General features: G+C 45.4%; 1 protein-coding gene across 1 annotated transcript in view; it reads right to left on the bottom strand.

The window, feature by feature from the left end:
- The window catches only part of LOC103603565 (integrin alpha-9), a gene marked incomplete at its 3' end in the record, with an annotated part of 68,488 nt that overhangs the window by 22,255 nt on the left and 32,469 nt on the right, over nucleotides 1-13,764 (bottom strand). Inside the window, exons 6-10 of the mRNA XM_008588123.1 lie at nucleotides 12,807-12,892; nucleotides 10,345-10,413; nucleotides 5,517-5,654; nucleotides 2,403-2,508; nucleotides 970-1,064 (exon numbers count right to left, since the gene is read on the bottom strand). Coding sequence (XP_008586345.1) covers nucleotides 970-1,064; nucleotides 2,403-2,508; nucleotides 5,517-5,654; nucleotides 10,345-10,413; nucleotides 12,807-12,892 — 494 coding nt within the window. The remainder of the gene's footprint in view (nucleotides 1-969; nucleotides 1,065-2,402; nucleotides 2,509-5,516; nucleotides 5,655-10,344; nucleotides 10,414-12,806; nucleotides 12,893-13,764) is intronic.

The raw sequence follows: 13,764 nt of genomic DNA, 5'->3' as shown, positions 1-13,764 counted from the left end.
ATTGGAAATTTCTCAATGTGTGCTTAGGTCCTTTTCTGTCACTGACTTACTGGGAGAAGGACACAAACCAATGCCACTCTACACACAGACATCCACAAATATCCTGACAATGCTTCTGTTGACAGCGTGACTTCCTTTTTTCCCATGGTCTGGTCTTGACACCATCAGCAAGATTGAACACCAAGCTGATATGGCAAAAAACAGAACTCCCCACTTCCGTGTTCCCAAGTCTGGGTCGTGAGGCCAGAGCTTTGACCAGCTCATGGATTTGATGCCAGTTTTGACAACAGTGTATGATAATTTTCGGGCCCTCCTCCGTGGACCACTATCTTACAGAACTCCCCACTTCCGTGTTCCCAAGTCTGGGTCGTGAGGCCAGAGCTTTGACCAGCTCCTGGATTTGATGCCAGTTTTTACAACAGTGTATGATAATTTTCGGGCCCTCCTCCGTGGACCACTATCTTTCTAGATTATATTTTAAAACATATGCCTTTGGCTTTGCTGGTTGACAAAGGAGTAACCAAAAAGAAAGCTTCCTCTCTCTTCTTAACAGCTCTCACTCAGGATAAGAACCTAGACATTATCTTTTCTAGGCATACTGCATCCTTGAATGTGAGCAAACTTGGGATTCTGTGAATACTTTTTTGAGTTTAATAAGTAATAGTAATTGTTTGTGCCTTTCAGTAGAGGGTGGGAAGGCTGAAACTCAGGATAAGAACCTAGACATTATCTTTTCTAGGCATACTGCATCCTTGAATGTGAGCAAAGTTGGGATTCTGTGAATACTTTTTTGAGTTTAATAAGTAATAGTAATTGTTTGTGCCTTTCAGTAGAGGGTGGGAAGGCTGAAAGCAAGAACAATGCTGTTTTCCTTTGTATCCCCAGGGCGTGGTGCATAGTGAAGGCTTCATACATGTTTGTTGAATGAATGTGTGAACACAGTTACCATATCACTCTCACAGCAATTACCATTGAGTACTGGGGGATTATCCCAGAGACATCACCATGATAGATATAGACTGCCCCCATGAAGTCATCCTCCTTGGGTGCACCAATGGCCACATCTGAGGGGAGAAAAACATCTATGTGTTAGAAAAGCCATATGGAATAATGTAAATGCAGTTTCCCTAATTCTAGTTATCATGTCTGAGTCTCTTGAGACCAGAAATTCTTGGTTGTTGATTGCTGAGCATTAAACTAGGCACATATCTCTTAGCAGGAAAAAAAAATAGAAAATAATTCTTTTCTATGAAGAAGAGTTTAGAAGAGTTTAAGCTCTTAGAAGAGCTAAGAAGAGTTTAGTTCCAGAAAAGTTTCTACCTCATCCTCATAGGAAAAAATCATTAAACCACCCAATAAAAGAAACAAAAATGTAAAGTACCCACCCTAATTTCTGTCTGTCAGAGGGGAATTCCATAGACAATGGTTATTGCATGATTGAGAAAGTCAACTATTTCTGGATAAAGGAAATGTATAAAATGGCATTCACTTCACCAAAAAATCAACATTACTCTCACAAACTGACAACTTCTGGAACAAAGTGTAGATCTTCCTTACTTTTTTTCCCTTTGCATCTAAAAAAAAAAAAGTCATGTGTCTGCAGAAGTTAAGTCAAGGGTTAGGGGCACACACACCCCTGACCTCAAGACTGAGGTCTCCCTCTCTTTGAATGAGGTCCCCTCTGACCAGCTGTATGAGGTATCAAAAGAGCCTGAAAGCCAGGTCTGGGAAAAAGCTGACCCCCAGCCACACGCCCTGGTGATGTGGCTCCCCCAAGTCCTGATGTCTGTATACTGTGTCTGTATATACTGAGGGGAAGAGGTATTAAACAGACCAGAGAGAGAAGCAAGAGGCTGTGAAGGGTACTGCTGTCCCAACAGAAGAGGACATTAGGTACATACATCTCCAGCCCTCCCAACACAAACATACTTGAAAGTCAACCCAGCATGTTGCCATTATCGGGGAGAAAACATCTAATCCTTTCTCTACTCATTTTCCCCACAACATGGCAGAACATCACGAAGCACTAGAGGCTCAGGAACAAGAAGAGTTCATGGTTGGAGAAGCTGGTTCAAACTTCTCTGCCTTAAGAAGCCCCAAATGGGCCAGCCCCAAGTTTTGCTTCCACTGCAAACACCCAGCATAGAATGCTGAGCTGAGGAGAAGGCATAGTGCAGAAACAAAATTCCAGGGAGCTCAGAGCCCAGCACTGGGTATCCACATGGAGAATAGCTCTACAAGTTCTCCCCTCCCCAAAGCACATTGACGGGCCTTCAGAGCAGGCTGGGAGCTACAAGAGTGCGTCACTAGAGACAGACAAAGTTAGAAAGTAGGTTGCCCCTGCAGGGTAGGGCAGCATGCTAGCCCTGGGGGCTCCACAAACCAGGTGCAAGCCCTCTCACCTGGGAACCCATCATCATCGAGATCACCCAAGCTGGCGATGCTCTCCCCAAAGTGTGCATTGTAGACGCCATCCCCAGTCAGGGCCAGCTGCTCCTCGAGGGCTCCCTGGGAAACAGGATGGAGGAAAAGAAGGAAAACAAAACAAAAACAAACAGAACAAACCAAAAAGACAATAAAAATCAGAGCTGGGGACGCCACCCTCTTAGAGCACACCCGGCAGCAGGAAACACCTGGGCAAATCGCAGGAACCCAAACTTCTCTCTCCTGGTGGCAGAATGAGCCCCTTTCACCTGTGCAGCAGGAAGGTCTCCAGGAGCCTGAGATGTGTTAGGGGGAAGGAGAATGTCACACTGGCCGTGACTATATCTCCCCCTAGTCCTGATGCTCCAGAAACAAGCAAACCTCCCTACCTATCTGTCCCCACAGTACCCTCTCAGCTTTTCCTACAGAATAACGTTTTCTCCCCAAAGTTGTTTTAAAAGGATACATGTTTTTCTATTTCTTCTCTCCTGTGCCTTTTGGTACAAGTTTAGAAAGCTGTTTTGCAAGGCGCAGGTACTAGTAACCTCGGTAGAGGAAGTCATGGCTCAGAAAATCCAAACACGTAGTAGTTCTTGGCCAGGGGGTGGAGGCAAACATCATTGTGCCTATCCATCATGTATGGGTCAGGTTTAAATTTTCTGAGCAAATGCCAACCAACAGAGGGAGAGGGACCAATGGTATATGGTGGCAGTAAAAACTATCTGAGGACACCCACTGTCCCCGCAAATCATTGACGTGTGGATACCAGAGCCTTACAACACAGTCTGATGTTCTGAGGCATAAGGATGTTGAAATCTTCCCCAGTATAGAGGCTTCTTGAGCCCTCCATACACCCATAAGCCACCCCAGGAGTGTGTGGTTTTTGTCATGCGCAATCTTCTTTTTCACTATAATTGCAAACAATTTGCAACTTGAAAACAATCAAGATGTGATAATTTATTGGGTCAATGAAGCCTCCACCCCAAAATACACATAATGTGCTGATTTCTTTCTCCTATTAGTGTGATGGGTAAGAGGAGAGAAGCACCAGCAGCTGATTCCTTCTATGTACCAGGCACTGCATATGCATTTCCTTGTTTAAATCATGCAACAACTTTATAAGGAAGGCCATATGACTCTTCCCACATTATAGAGGAGGAAATTGAGCCACCAATTTCAAGCTAACTGTCCGCATCATATAGGCTAGGAGGTGGTAAAAACAAGATTCAAACTCAGGTCCTTCTAGCTCCAAAGTCATCATTTTTTCCACTCCTCCATACTGCCTTAAAATCATGAATCACACAGGCTAAGGTTCAACAGAAATAAGAATACCCTGGCACTCAGGTATTCTTATCAGGTAACCACACAGCATTAAAACACACTGATTGGGATGATGGGATATGTGGTGCATTGTGCCCAGAGGAGGACTGGGGGAATTATCTTGCTTTAAATTCCTCCCCAGATTTAGACACGCAGTCAGGCTCTTGGGCCCAACATCCACACATAAATGTTTCGGTCTCCTGCAAAGGTCATGGTGGGCAGCCACCGAATGCCCATTGCTCTCATCTACATAACAACCACCTCATATTCCCCATGTCCCACCCTGTCCCCCCTTCCTGGGATGTCAGTGAGGACACAAGTGCCAAGAGTCACTGCAACAGCCAAGAAGCACCTTCCCTCCCGGGTTTCAGATCCACTTGTCAAAGAGTCTGCCAACAGCAGACAGGCTCTGACAGTCCCTCCTCTCCTCTCACTGGCCGCCCTTTCTTTCTGGCATCTGCCCACCTAGGTACAGTTAACCACCACTGCCACTCCCAACTGTGATAACTAGCATCTTGGTCAATGCTCCACAGTACATTTTTACTGTTGTTTTATTTTTTTATTATGAAAGTTATTATTTTTTTCACTATCTAAAGATAAAATGAAAAACCTACCCAAGCACCAACACCCAGAGAGATCTGTTATTAACCTTCTCTACATACTTTGCATATTTTTAAAGATTGTTTGCACAACACTTTTACCCTGCTTTTTCACCATAAAATGAAAAACCTACCCAAGCACCAACACCCAGAGAGATCTGTTATTAACCTTCTCTACGTACTTTGCATATTTTTAAAGATTGTTTGCACAACACTTTTACCCTGCTTTTTCACTGATTAGCTCATAAGCATTTTTTCATGTTAGCTAAAAGGCTGGTGGTAGTCACTGAACACAACATGTTCATTGAACCCTCTTTCCCTCTTGCTGAACACTCATACTTCTAGATTCTAAAATGATTCTGCTTTCTCACTGGTCTTCTGCCTCCACCAGTGCGCTGCTCTCCCCAAGCCCCTGCCCCACCAACCCTCCATTGGCTGCAGAGAGGCAGAGGCATCTTTCAGACCCTGCCACATCCTTTTCATGGTTCTGCAGAACAAGAGACATCATGATTACGGCCCTCGGCCACTTCCCCATGCAGCCCCTTCCCCTCCATGCTGAGCTAAGTGGTCCGGCTGCCTCAACTCAGTCCACTCGCACGCAGCTACCTGCTGGGAGCTCTGCCCCAGCCCACCTGCCTGGCTGCCTAACTCCTCCTTCAAGATTCCTCCTGGCCACTGTGTCCTCTGCTTCCCTTGCAGATGTGTATACACTCCCACAAAGGCAGCATAACCTAGAGATGAAGCATGACAGCTCTGCAGCCAGCTTGCCTAAGTCCAAATCCCCCACCACTTCTTAGCTGTGTGATTTGGGACATGTCATTTAAGCTCTCTAGGCCTCAGTTTTTTCACCTGGAAAATGGGGACCTCTGATACCATGTGTGCATTGCACTGAAATCATTCACAGAAAGCAGGAAGAACAGTCCCTGGTACATTGTAAGCATGCAAAGGGCAGTCATTAAGATATTCCTGGCCCCTGTATGTCTGCAGTTGTAACACTGTATATAATTGTCCATTAGTGGACCATTGATCTTCTCCAGGGCAGAAATCATGTCCTTTCACCTCCTCTGAGTTATGTGACCCAGTGCATGCCCAGAGGGGTGGTCAGTCACTACTGGCTGAACAAATGTTCCTCCCCCAACACCCAGTCCCCACGCTGCCCAGCACTGTACTCACATTTCCTCTGTTGATGAAGACGGTGACCTGCCCCTCATCCCTGATCTCAGAAAACATAGGGGCCCCCACCAGCAGGTCAGAGAGGCCGTCGCCATTCAGGTCAACTGCGCATAAGGAGGAGCCGAAGTAAGAGCCCATCTGCAACCAAGTTGAGTTGCAACAAAGCATTCAGTTTATGACCTCACACAAGGAGGCCCTCACTTTCCTCCAGCCCGTTGGCTTTAGAAGCACTTGCTCCCCACCCTCTCAGAGGCAGTGATGGCTACGCTGCCCCACAAGCCAGAATGTTTAGGCAAACAGTGAAACACCCAACCTCCTTGGGCCTTCCGGCTGGATGCAGAGCCCCCGGTCAAAAAGAAACCAAAGCTAACTGGCTCTGAGTCCCCCTTTCCTGGAGCCCTATCAAGGGGAAGATAAATAGACTAATCCTCAAAAAATGAGAGACTATTTTAAAAAATGCAAGCTGAGTTTGCAAATATAGGCTACAACCATAATAAAAGTGCCCTGTATGTCAGAAATTTGACAAGGCCAAGCAAGCTGGAATATGAAATTTCACAACACAAGGCAGGCATGAAAATAAATGTCACATGGGGAAATAGGTTGTGCTCTCTCAGTCCTGTGTGTAGCTAAGGACAGGTTAGGAAGGTATGAGCTGGAGTGACAGAAAAAGGTACGACTCATAAGACTGTTTCACTAATGAGGAAACAGAGCCAGTCTGCATCAGCTCTTGCTTAATCATAGCTTTATCCAGGACCTATTATTTTAAATCAGGGGTCTCAAACCCAAATGCCAATGGGATCCAGGCAGGTGATATAATGAGTGTGAGAAAAAAAAGTAAGAGTTCAAGTATGCTTAAAGGTGGCAAGTGATGCTTGTTTTTGGTGTCTAAGTAATAATAGGGAGTGGTGGAGACTATGGCAAACTGGAGTCTACAACCCAAGCTAAAGGAGAAGCTCCTACCCAGCTGCAGCTAACTGCCACCAAAAGGAAGCTGATTCAGGGAGGGCCAACTTTGCCATTTTTCAAGAGAAGCCAAAAATCTAAAATTTTATTTGTAGTGCCTATTTTTTTTAAAATTAGCAACTAATCTTTTCAAAGGCTTCCAGTTTGCAACCTCTATTTTTTTTTAAGTGTTACAGGGAGGGCCAACTTTGCCATTTTTCAAGAGAAGCCAAAAATCTAAAATTTTATTTGTAGTTCCTATTTTTTTTAAAATTAGCAACTAATCTTTTCAAAGGCTTCCAGTTTGCAACCTCTTTTTTCTTTTAAGTGTTATCCTTTTTTTTTTTCCCTTTTTGTCTTTTTTTTACTGACCGGTAACGGGATCGCAACCCTCGGTGTCGCGCCCGTACCGGGGACCGGCAACGGGATCACAACCCTCGGTGTTGCGCCCACCCCCCGCTCAGCCAGTGAGCAGGAACCGGTCTCCACATGGGATCCGAACCCTCAGCGGGAGCGCCGCCGCGCTCCCAAGTGGCGCACTCTCCAGTGCGCCACCGGGCCGGCCCAAAGTGTTATCCTTTTAAAGTAAATGTTTTCAAATAAAAGGGCTCTGGTTTTATTGACATGAACAAGCATTTTCTTTAACTGCGGGAGTTTGTTGGCAGCTGACCCAGGGGAGTTTGAGAGAGGTGGAGGACACTCCAATCTGTTTTCTGCAGCTAACACTGGCACAGGAGGACTTTGTAGTGGCTGCTCAGAAATCCTTCCTCAGTCACATGCCAAAGCTACGCCCTCATCCTCAAGGGAGAAGGGCACAGGAAAGGTTTGGAATCACTGAGGGTAGTGGAAGACAGAAACCAAGTTGCCAGTCACTAACTCAGTGGCCTTGCCAATCTCCCCATCTGAGCTTTAGTAAAAGAAATCGGTAAGACAAAGGCAAGGTCCTGAAGAGTGAAGCCACTGGCTGAGCCCCGGGGGAACTATCTGTTTCATTCCAATGGGCTATTCAACTGGGCATCTTCATCAGTGTTAAATCAGAAATCCCTGCACGTGAAATTTCCTATCTAAAGTTTGAAATGCAAACGCTCCACACACTCAGTTTAATAAAACTTCAATATGGCAATGACATGCTTTGGGGTAAGCATCCCTTGATCAAAGCTCCCCATCAGCTTGGAAATACAGGGATAGGCGTCTGTATTAACATCTGAATTGTGCACATATTGGTGATTTCTTGTGAGTACTATTTAAAGGATGTCAACCAAAAAAGACCAGAATCAGTTTTTTGGGTTTTTTGTTTTGTTTTGTTTTGTTTCCTTATGGGAAACAGGACTATCTGATGACCAAATTCTAGCCAAATGAAAGCAGAAGTGAACTGATGGTTTGCTGAGTTAGAACCCCCTCTCTGTGTGTGGCTCTGGACACGGGGGCTAAGCTAAAGCCATCCTTTGGAAGCCTTAGGATCATGTCCCCTCCCCAGGAGATAATGGAGAAGTCAGAGACAAGAACGTTTCATTTCTTCTCAGAGAAAGCAGAATAAGATGTATAAAGAGGTAACAGCCTAATTCAAAATCAGAAAGATGACGACGGGGTAAAGCTAGGTGAAGATACTGGCAGAAGAAAGCGCAGACAAGAGGGCCGTGAGCTGCAGAACGGAGGGGAAGCCACACAGTGGTGCAAAGGTGAGGAGGGCCGTGAGCTGCAGAACGGAGGGGAAGCCACACAGTGGTGCAAAGGTGAGGAGGGCCGTGAGCTGCAGAACGGAGGGGAAGCCACGCAGTGGTGCAAAGGTGAGGAGGGCCGTGAGCTGCAGAACGGAGGGGAAGCCACGCAGTGGTGCAAAGGTGAGGGTGGGGGGAGCACTGAAAAAAAGAGAGGCCAAGGGGTATGGAGCTGGGAAGTGAAATACCCGGGCCTCTGTCCCTGCCTCAGGGAACCTGACATATCTTGTCATGATAAGGACACTCAAGTAGACACACAAGGGAGACTGTCCTGGAACTCAATGGCATTAAGTCCTCATGAAGTTTGGACAAGTGGGTTCTTGAAGGTTTACCTGATCTCCCTCCCATCACCCACTCCCCAAAACCTGACCAACCTGAGCATAGGTGGGTGGCCATGTAAATGACCATCCAAATTGGGAGGTTTTCAAGAAGGAGAGAGGGCACAATTAGATAGTGTTAATCATGCCAGGACAACAGGCATTGACTGGGCATGGAGTGGAGGTGAAGGAGGAGGTGGGTCGGGGGGCACAACTACAACTGAACAGAAAGATACTCAGAAAACAGGGCGATGGGTGTGTTTAAGCCAAACAATTTACTGTAAAGAATCCTTTAGTTTTATGCTTTCGAACTCAGGTACACTTGAAAGGGGGAGGGAAGTTTGTTTCTGCAGCAGACACACTCACATATTTATTATTTTTTTGGAGAAAAATCTAAAATGTTAGGCTTAGAAGCATTCACACCCCACTTGCTCTTTGGAGCTCTTTTTATCACTAATGCTGCAGAGATATTTCTTTCCTAATTTCAGGGGTACTTGGAGAACCTTTTCTGCATAATCACTCACAATCATTTTCCACTGTTGTTGCTTTGGGGTTTTTTGGAAATATTAAAATAACACAGGCTGGCACAATTGTCTGGGGAATGCAGAGCCATTCTGAGGGAAAATGCAAAACCAAGTTTGGTGATGCATCTTTTTTTTCAAATGGTTATGACAATTAAGTATACCCATGAAGGTTGTTAAGATTGCAGAAAGGTCTACTTGTGAGTGGGATGCTTGGCTCACCATCGGAACAAGGTAGAATGATCCCAAGCTGGCAACAGCAGATCTCACTCACAGTGGAACAGAACTAGGGCTGAGGGCACGTGACCCAGAAAGGAAACAATCATCTGTCCCCCTGTCTTAGGGTAGCGGAAGGTAAAATCATCTTCTGGCATTCTCCTACCTTCGGTAGTCTCCCCACCACCTCCTAGGCATCCTGTGCTTCTTCTCAGAGCCCACCAAGGCCTCCACCAAGAGCAGCCTCTGAATTTCCCCCTACACCTCCCAGCCTAAATTGCATCCCTTAGAGCAGCCAACCTCAGCCAAACAATCCTTGCTGGTCTCAGCCACACTAAGGTGTGCATGGCTGATAAGCCCAAGAAAAAATGTTGCTTATTAATCAAAGGACTTTCTAACTGGCTTAATTTTAGACTATGGTACAATATAAAGGAAACTTTCAGGAAACAGAGAGGATTAGGGACCAGGTGGGGATGCAGGCAGATAACCTTGTCCAGGACTAACTTGAGGACAGCCTCCTCAGCTATTTCTGTTTCAAGGCCTAAGAGGAACTGGGTGGTTTTTGTTTGGCTTTTCTTTGGGTGACAATAGTCCACTTGGCAATGACAGTAAAGGAATGAGGATACAGGAAGAGAGTGTGTCATTTGGCTGGTGAGACAGGGACGGTGAGAACCATTTGTCTATCTGCCTCCTTTCAAGATAATCACTAATATTTAACAGGTTTGCTGCCTGCACTCAACTGTACCTGATCTCTCTGGAGGTGTGGATGTGTACACATGAGAGAGAGATGGAGGGGGACAAAGATAGTGAGGCAGAGCATGTAGTCATTTTGATGACTGTCTGAACTAGGGACAATCTCTTAAAACTCTGTGCCACATCTTGGCCATGTCCGAACTCATCTTGCTACACGATGTCTCCTAAAATGAGCATGAACCCCGTGAATCTCCAGGTCACACACTGCCTGGAAGGTAAAGGCACCAACATGCATACAGAACTGTCACATAAACGTAGGGCACAGGCAGGGCCCTTCAATCAATTTTCTAAAAAGTAAGAACTGACTCCCACATGATCACATCTCCCAAGCAAAAACAATCACTTATACCAAGAATCTCACCTTTTTACCTGATGCCTGAAAAATCTTAATTAAGGTGCCTGATCTTCGATCAGCTCTAAAAATATAAACCTACGGAATGAAAAAAAAAAATCTAGTTAGGATGGAAGCAATGATCAAAGATATTTATTGGCATCCTCCTGGGAGTTCTATTTCATGGCCAGGCACAGAACAGGTGTGCTCATGCTGGCTGATGATATTGAAGAAGTCAGCATGGCTCTCATTTTGCCAACCCTGCAAAAAGAGCGTCTTTCAACCCTGAGGCAGAAATCACCTCCATGGCTCCTGAACCTCATCGTTTATGGAAGCCATGCACAATAAGACCCAAGGAGCTTCCAAATTTCTAGTAAACAATACAACTCCCAGAAAAAATATTTTTTTCCTTGAAACATTTCCTTCATTCCTATTACTTGGAGCTTTAACAGGTATTAAAGGTGAAAGGGTGGAGGCAAGTATGAGACAAAGCAGTTTCCCAAAGTGATTCCACATAATATTAGAGCCATGGAATCTGCTCAGGCAAATAGGAATTTTGCTTGGGAAATGCAGAGATAAGCATTAAATAAATTCCTTTACTATGGAACTATTCAGAACCTTTAGCATGTGCATTTAAACTATGAATCTCCACTATAAAGTATCACTGATGTTTAACTTCCTAAATGTACCTGATTATGGAAGCTCTTCTTCAGTTACATCTTATGGGAAGAGTGTTCGACAATAACCAGGGCAAGTGACCCTCCCACAAGATAAGGTATCTTACTGTGAACACTTTCATGCCCTGACATTAGAAATGAGTAAATAACCACCAAAATCCTAAAGGCCAGATGTCCATTCCAGGGTCCTTGGGAATCAAGTCTGCCCCAGCCCCAGTCCCTGGGAATGTGGAACAGTTAGCAAATTTGTCAACTATGACCAGTTTCCCAGTGCCCCTCAGCTGTTCCTACCAAGAGAAGCATCTTCATGTTCTCTCCTTGTTAACTGGATCCAGGATTCCCTCTGTCTGGTTCTATCAGTTATAAATATATCATTCTTGCCTTAAGATTTGACAGAGACTATGTAGTCATCATAATCATCTAAAGGGGAAACGATAAAATTGGATCGAGTTTTCTGCCATTAGTGAGAAAAGAAAACTGCTATCATCAGCACAGAGGCATCCACATTGCTGTGCACTTGGGGGCTGGGGGTGAGTGGTTTTTACTAGCACTACAGAAATGCATGGTAGCATGCAGCTACCCCCATCCAAGGCAGACACCATCTACATGGGGACAGTGTTCAGAGCTTTTCCCTCCACCGTGTAGAGAAATTCATGTGACTCAGAAAGACGTACTTCTTTCTTGAAGTTATCAGAGTTCATCTGCAGGCTCTCACCCCCACCCCCAGTCTCAGGGCTCTGGTTTATCTGGCTTCATTGTCAAAGAAGCTTTCTCCATAGCACCAATGTGACAGAGGAAGGAGGGACACACTCCAGAAACGTTAGCAACGGCTCCTCTCCTAACTCCTGCCCAGGGGGATCCACAGAAATGACCCTTGTGAATGCATCTCAGGCAAGCCTAGTCAGCTGGATGGTTCTTTAGCTCCCTGATCATCCTGACATCCTGGCTGAAGGCTCCAATTAACAGTGGTCTCAAATACCTGAGCCTCTCCAGAATCCAGACCCCACTTCTCCCAGCCCAGACTCTATTCCAGGGTCAACCCTTAGGGGTCAGATCCAAAGTTCATTCCTCTGTTCAGTCTTTTCTATCAGACAACATATGGAGCTTATTAAAAATGCAGATTTCTGACCCATCTGGAGCTACTCACTCTGGATTTCCTGTACCTAGAAGCTAAAGAACCAACAAGCATATTCCCCGTAATTCAGGCCCCATAGAGGCCATGATTCCCAAAGGAAATCAGAATCCCTAGATCCATGGGGTGTTTTCTATACTCTGGGCAGATACTTTAGGGAAAGCCAAACCCACATATTGCCAGTCCAGCCTTCAGGCTAAAGCAGTCTTAGAACCCAATGTTCCTCCTAAAACACTGGGGAAATAAATGAGACTCTAGCATACAAATGCCCTAAAGGTATCTGGGACTTGGCCTGGCTCCATCAAGTCAAAGCCAAACTTGGGAAGGGTTTGGGAGTGTGGGGGATTTGATGTTGGACAGTGCAGGACACCATTCCTTTGGAGGGCACCATGATGCCAGGATAGTCTCATAAATCACACACACACACCAAGGGCCTGCTGCAAAAACCCTCCGATGGGAATGTGCAGAGAACAGACAGTGTGAATAGTATTCGCACTCTGAATTTTCAAGGTAAACTCTCAAAAATGGTTAGAAGGAGACAGGCAGGGGTTTCCTCATTCGTTCATCTCTTACCCTCCAGCCACCCGGGAGAATGTTCAAGTGAGCTGGCAAACCTCTACAATGGGGGCAGCAACGCCCCCCTTCTGTCCAGCCTCACGCTGTTCCACGGGCTCTCCCCTCACCTTTCCGATGCCTTCGTCCTGCGGGGCGCCTCCTACCACATCAACAGTGGACGGATGAGAGAAGTGGCCAGCGGTCACAGCATAGCCTGAATGGGAAGAGCAGCAGCCAAGGACAGGGTTGAGATAGAAGGGCAGGGAGGAGAAAAAGCCATCAGAGGAAAAAGTTTCTCGAGCATGCTCCCTATCCGAACAGTTACATTCTAATTATCCTTGGAACATAAACTACCAGGGAACAAATGGCTGCTGTCAGTCTTCTCATGCTGAAATGGCTCATCTCACCAAAAGGCACGTTCACAAACAACAGGGCAGGAAGGAGTGATTTCTGAGTGTCCTGTTTGGGACGGGTACTGTGCTAACTAGAATATATATGTTTTTTCTTCTTGAGATACAATTTCCATACAGTACACACATCTGAAGCATGGAACTTAATGAATATGTACATGTGTACATAACCATGCATCCTCCCCCCACATCAAGAAAGTGAACACAACTAGAGAACTATAATCCCAGAAGGTTCCCTCATGCCCCTTCCCAGTCATACCCCCCCACACACAGGTAGCCATTATTCTGATTTCTATCACTATATATTAGGTTTGCCTTTTCTAGAACTTCACTCAACGTAACATCTGTGATATTCACCCACACTGTTGAGCGTAGCAGCAATTTGTTTCTTTCCATGAGTATTGCTCCATTGTGTGAATATGTCATATCTTTATTTACTTTCCTGTTGCTGAGTATTTGGGTTGTGTCCAGTTTGGGACTACTACAAATAAAGTTGTTATGAACATTTTCATACCTGTATATGTCTTTAGGGGCCCTTATCTCTTTTAATCTAACAACTCTATGAAGAAGGCATGATTGTTTCTCCCATTTTACGAATATGAAAATAGAACATGGTTAAACAGCATGCCCAAGACCACACAGCAAGATTCAAATCCAATCTGTGTCTCCAAAGCCC

This window comes from Galeopterus variegatus, unplaced genomic scaffold (genome assembly GCF_000696425.1).
Source record: "Galeopterus variegatus unplaced genomic scaffold, G_variegatus-3.0.2 Scaffold4677, whole genome shotgun sequence".
NCBI classification, from domain to species: Eukaryota; Metazoa; Chordata; class Mammalia; order Dermoptera; family Cynocephalidae; genus Galeopterus; species Galeopterus variegatus.
The sequence above is the reverse complement of the archived record's forward strand: the minus strand, read 5'-3'. Positions and strand labels throughout refer to the sequence as shown.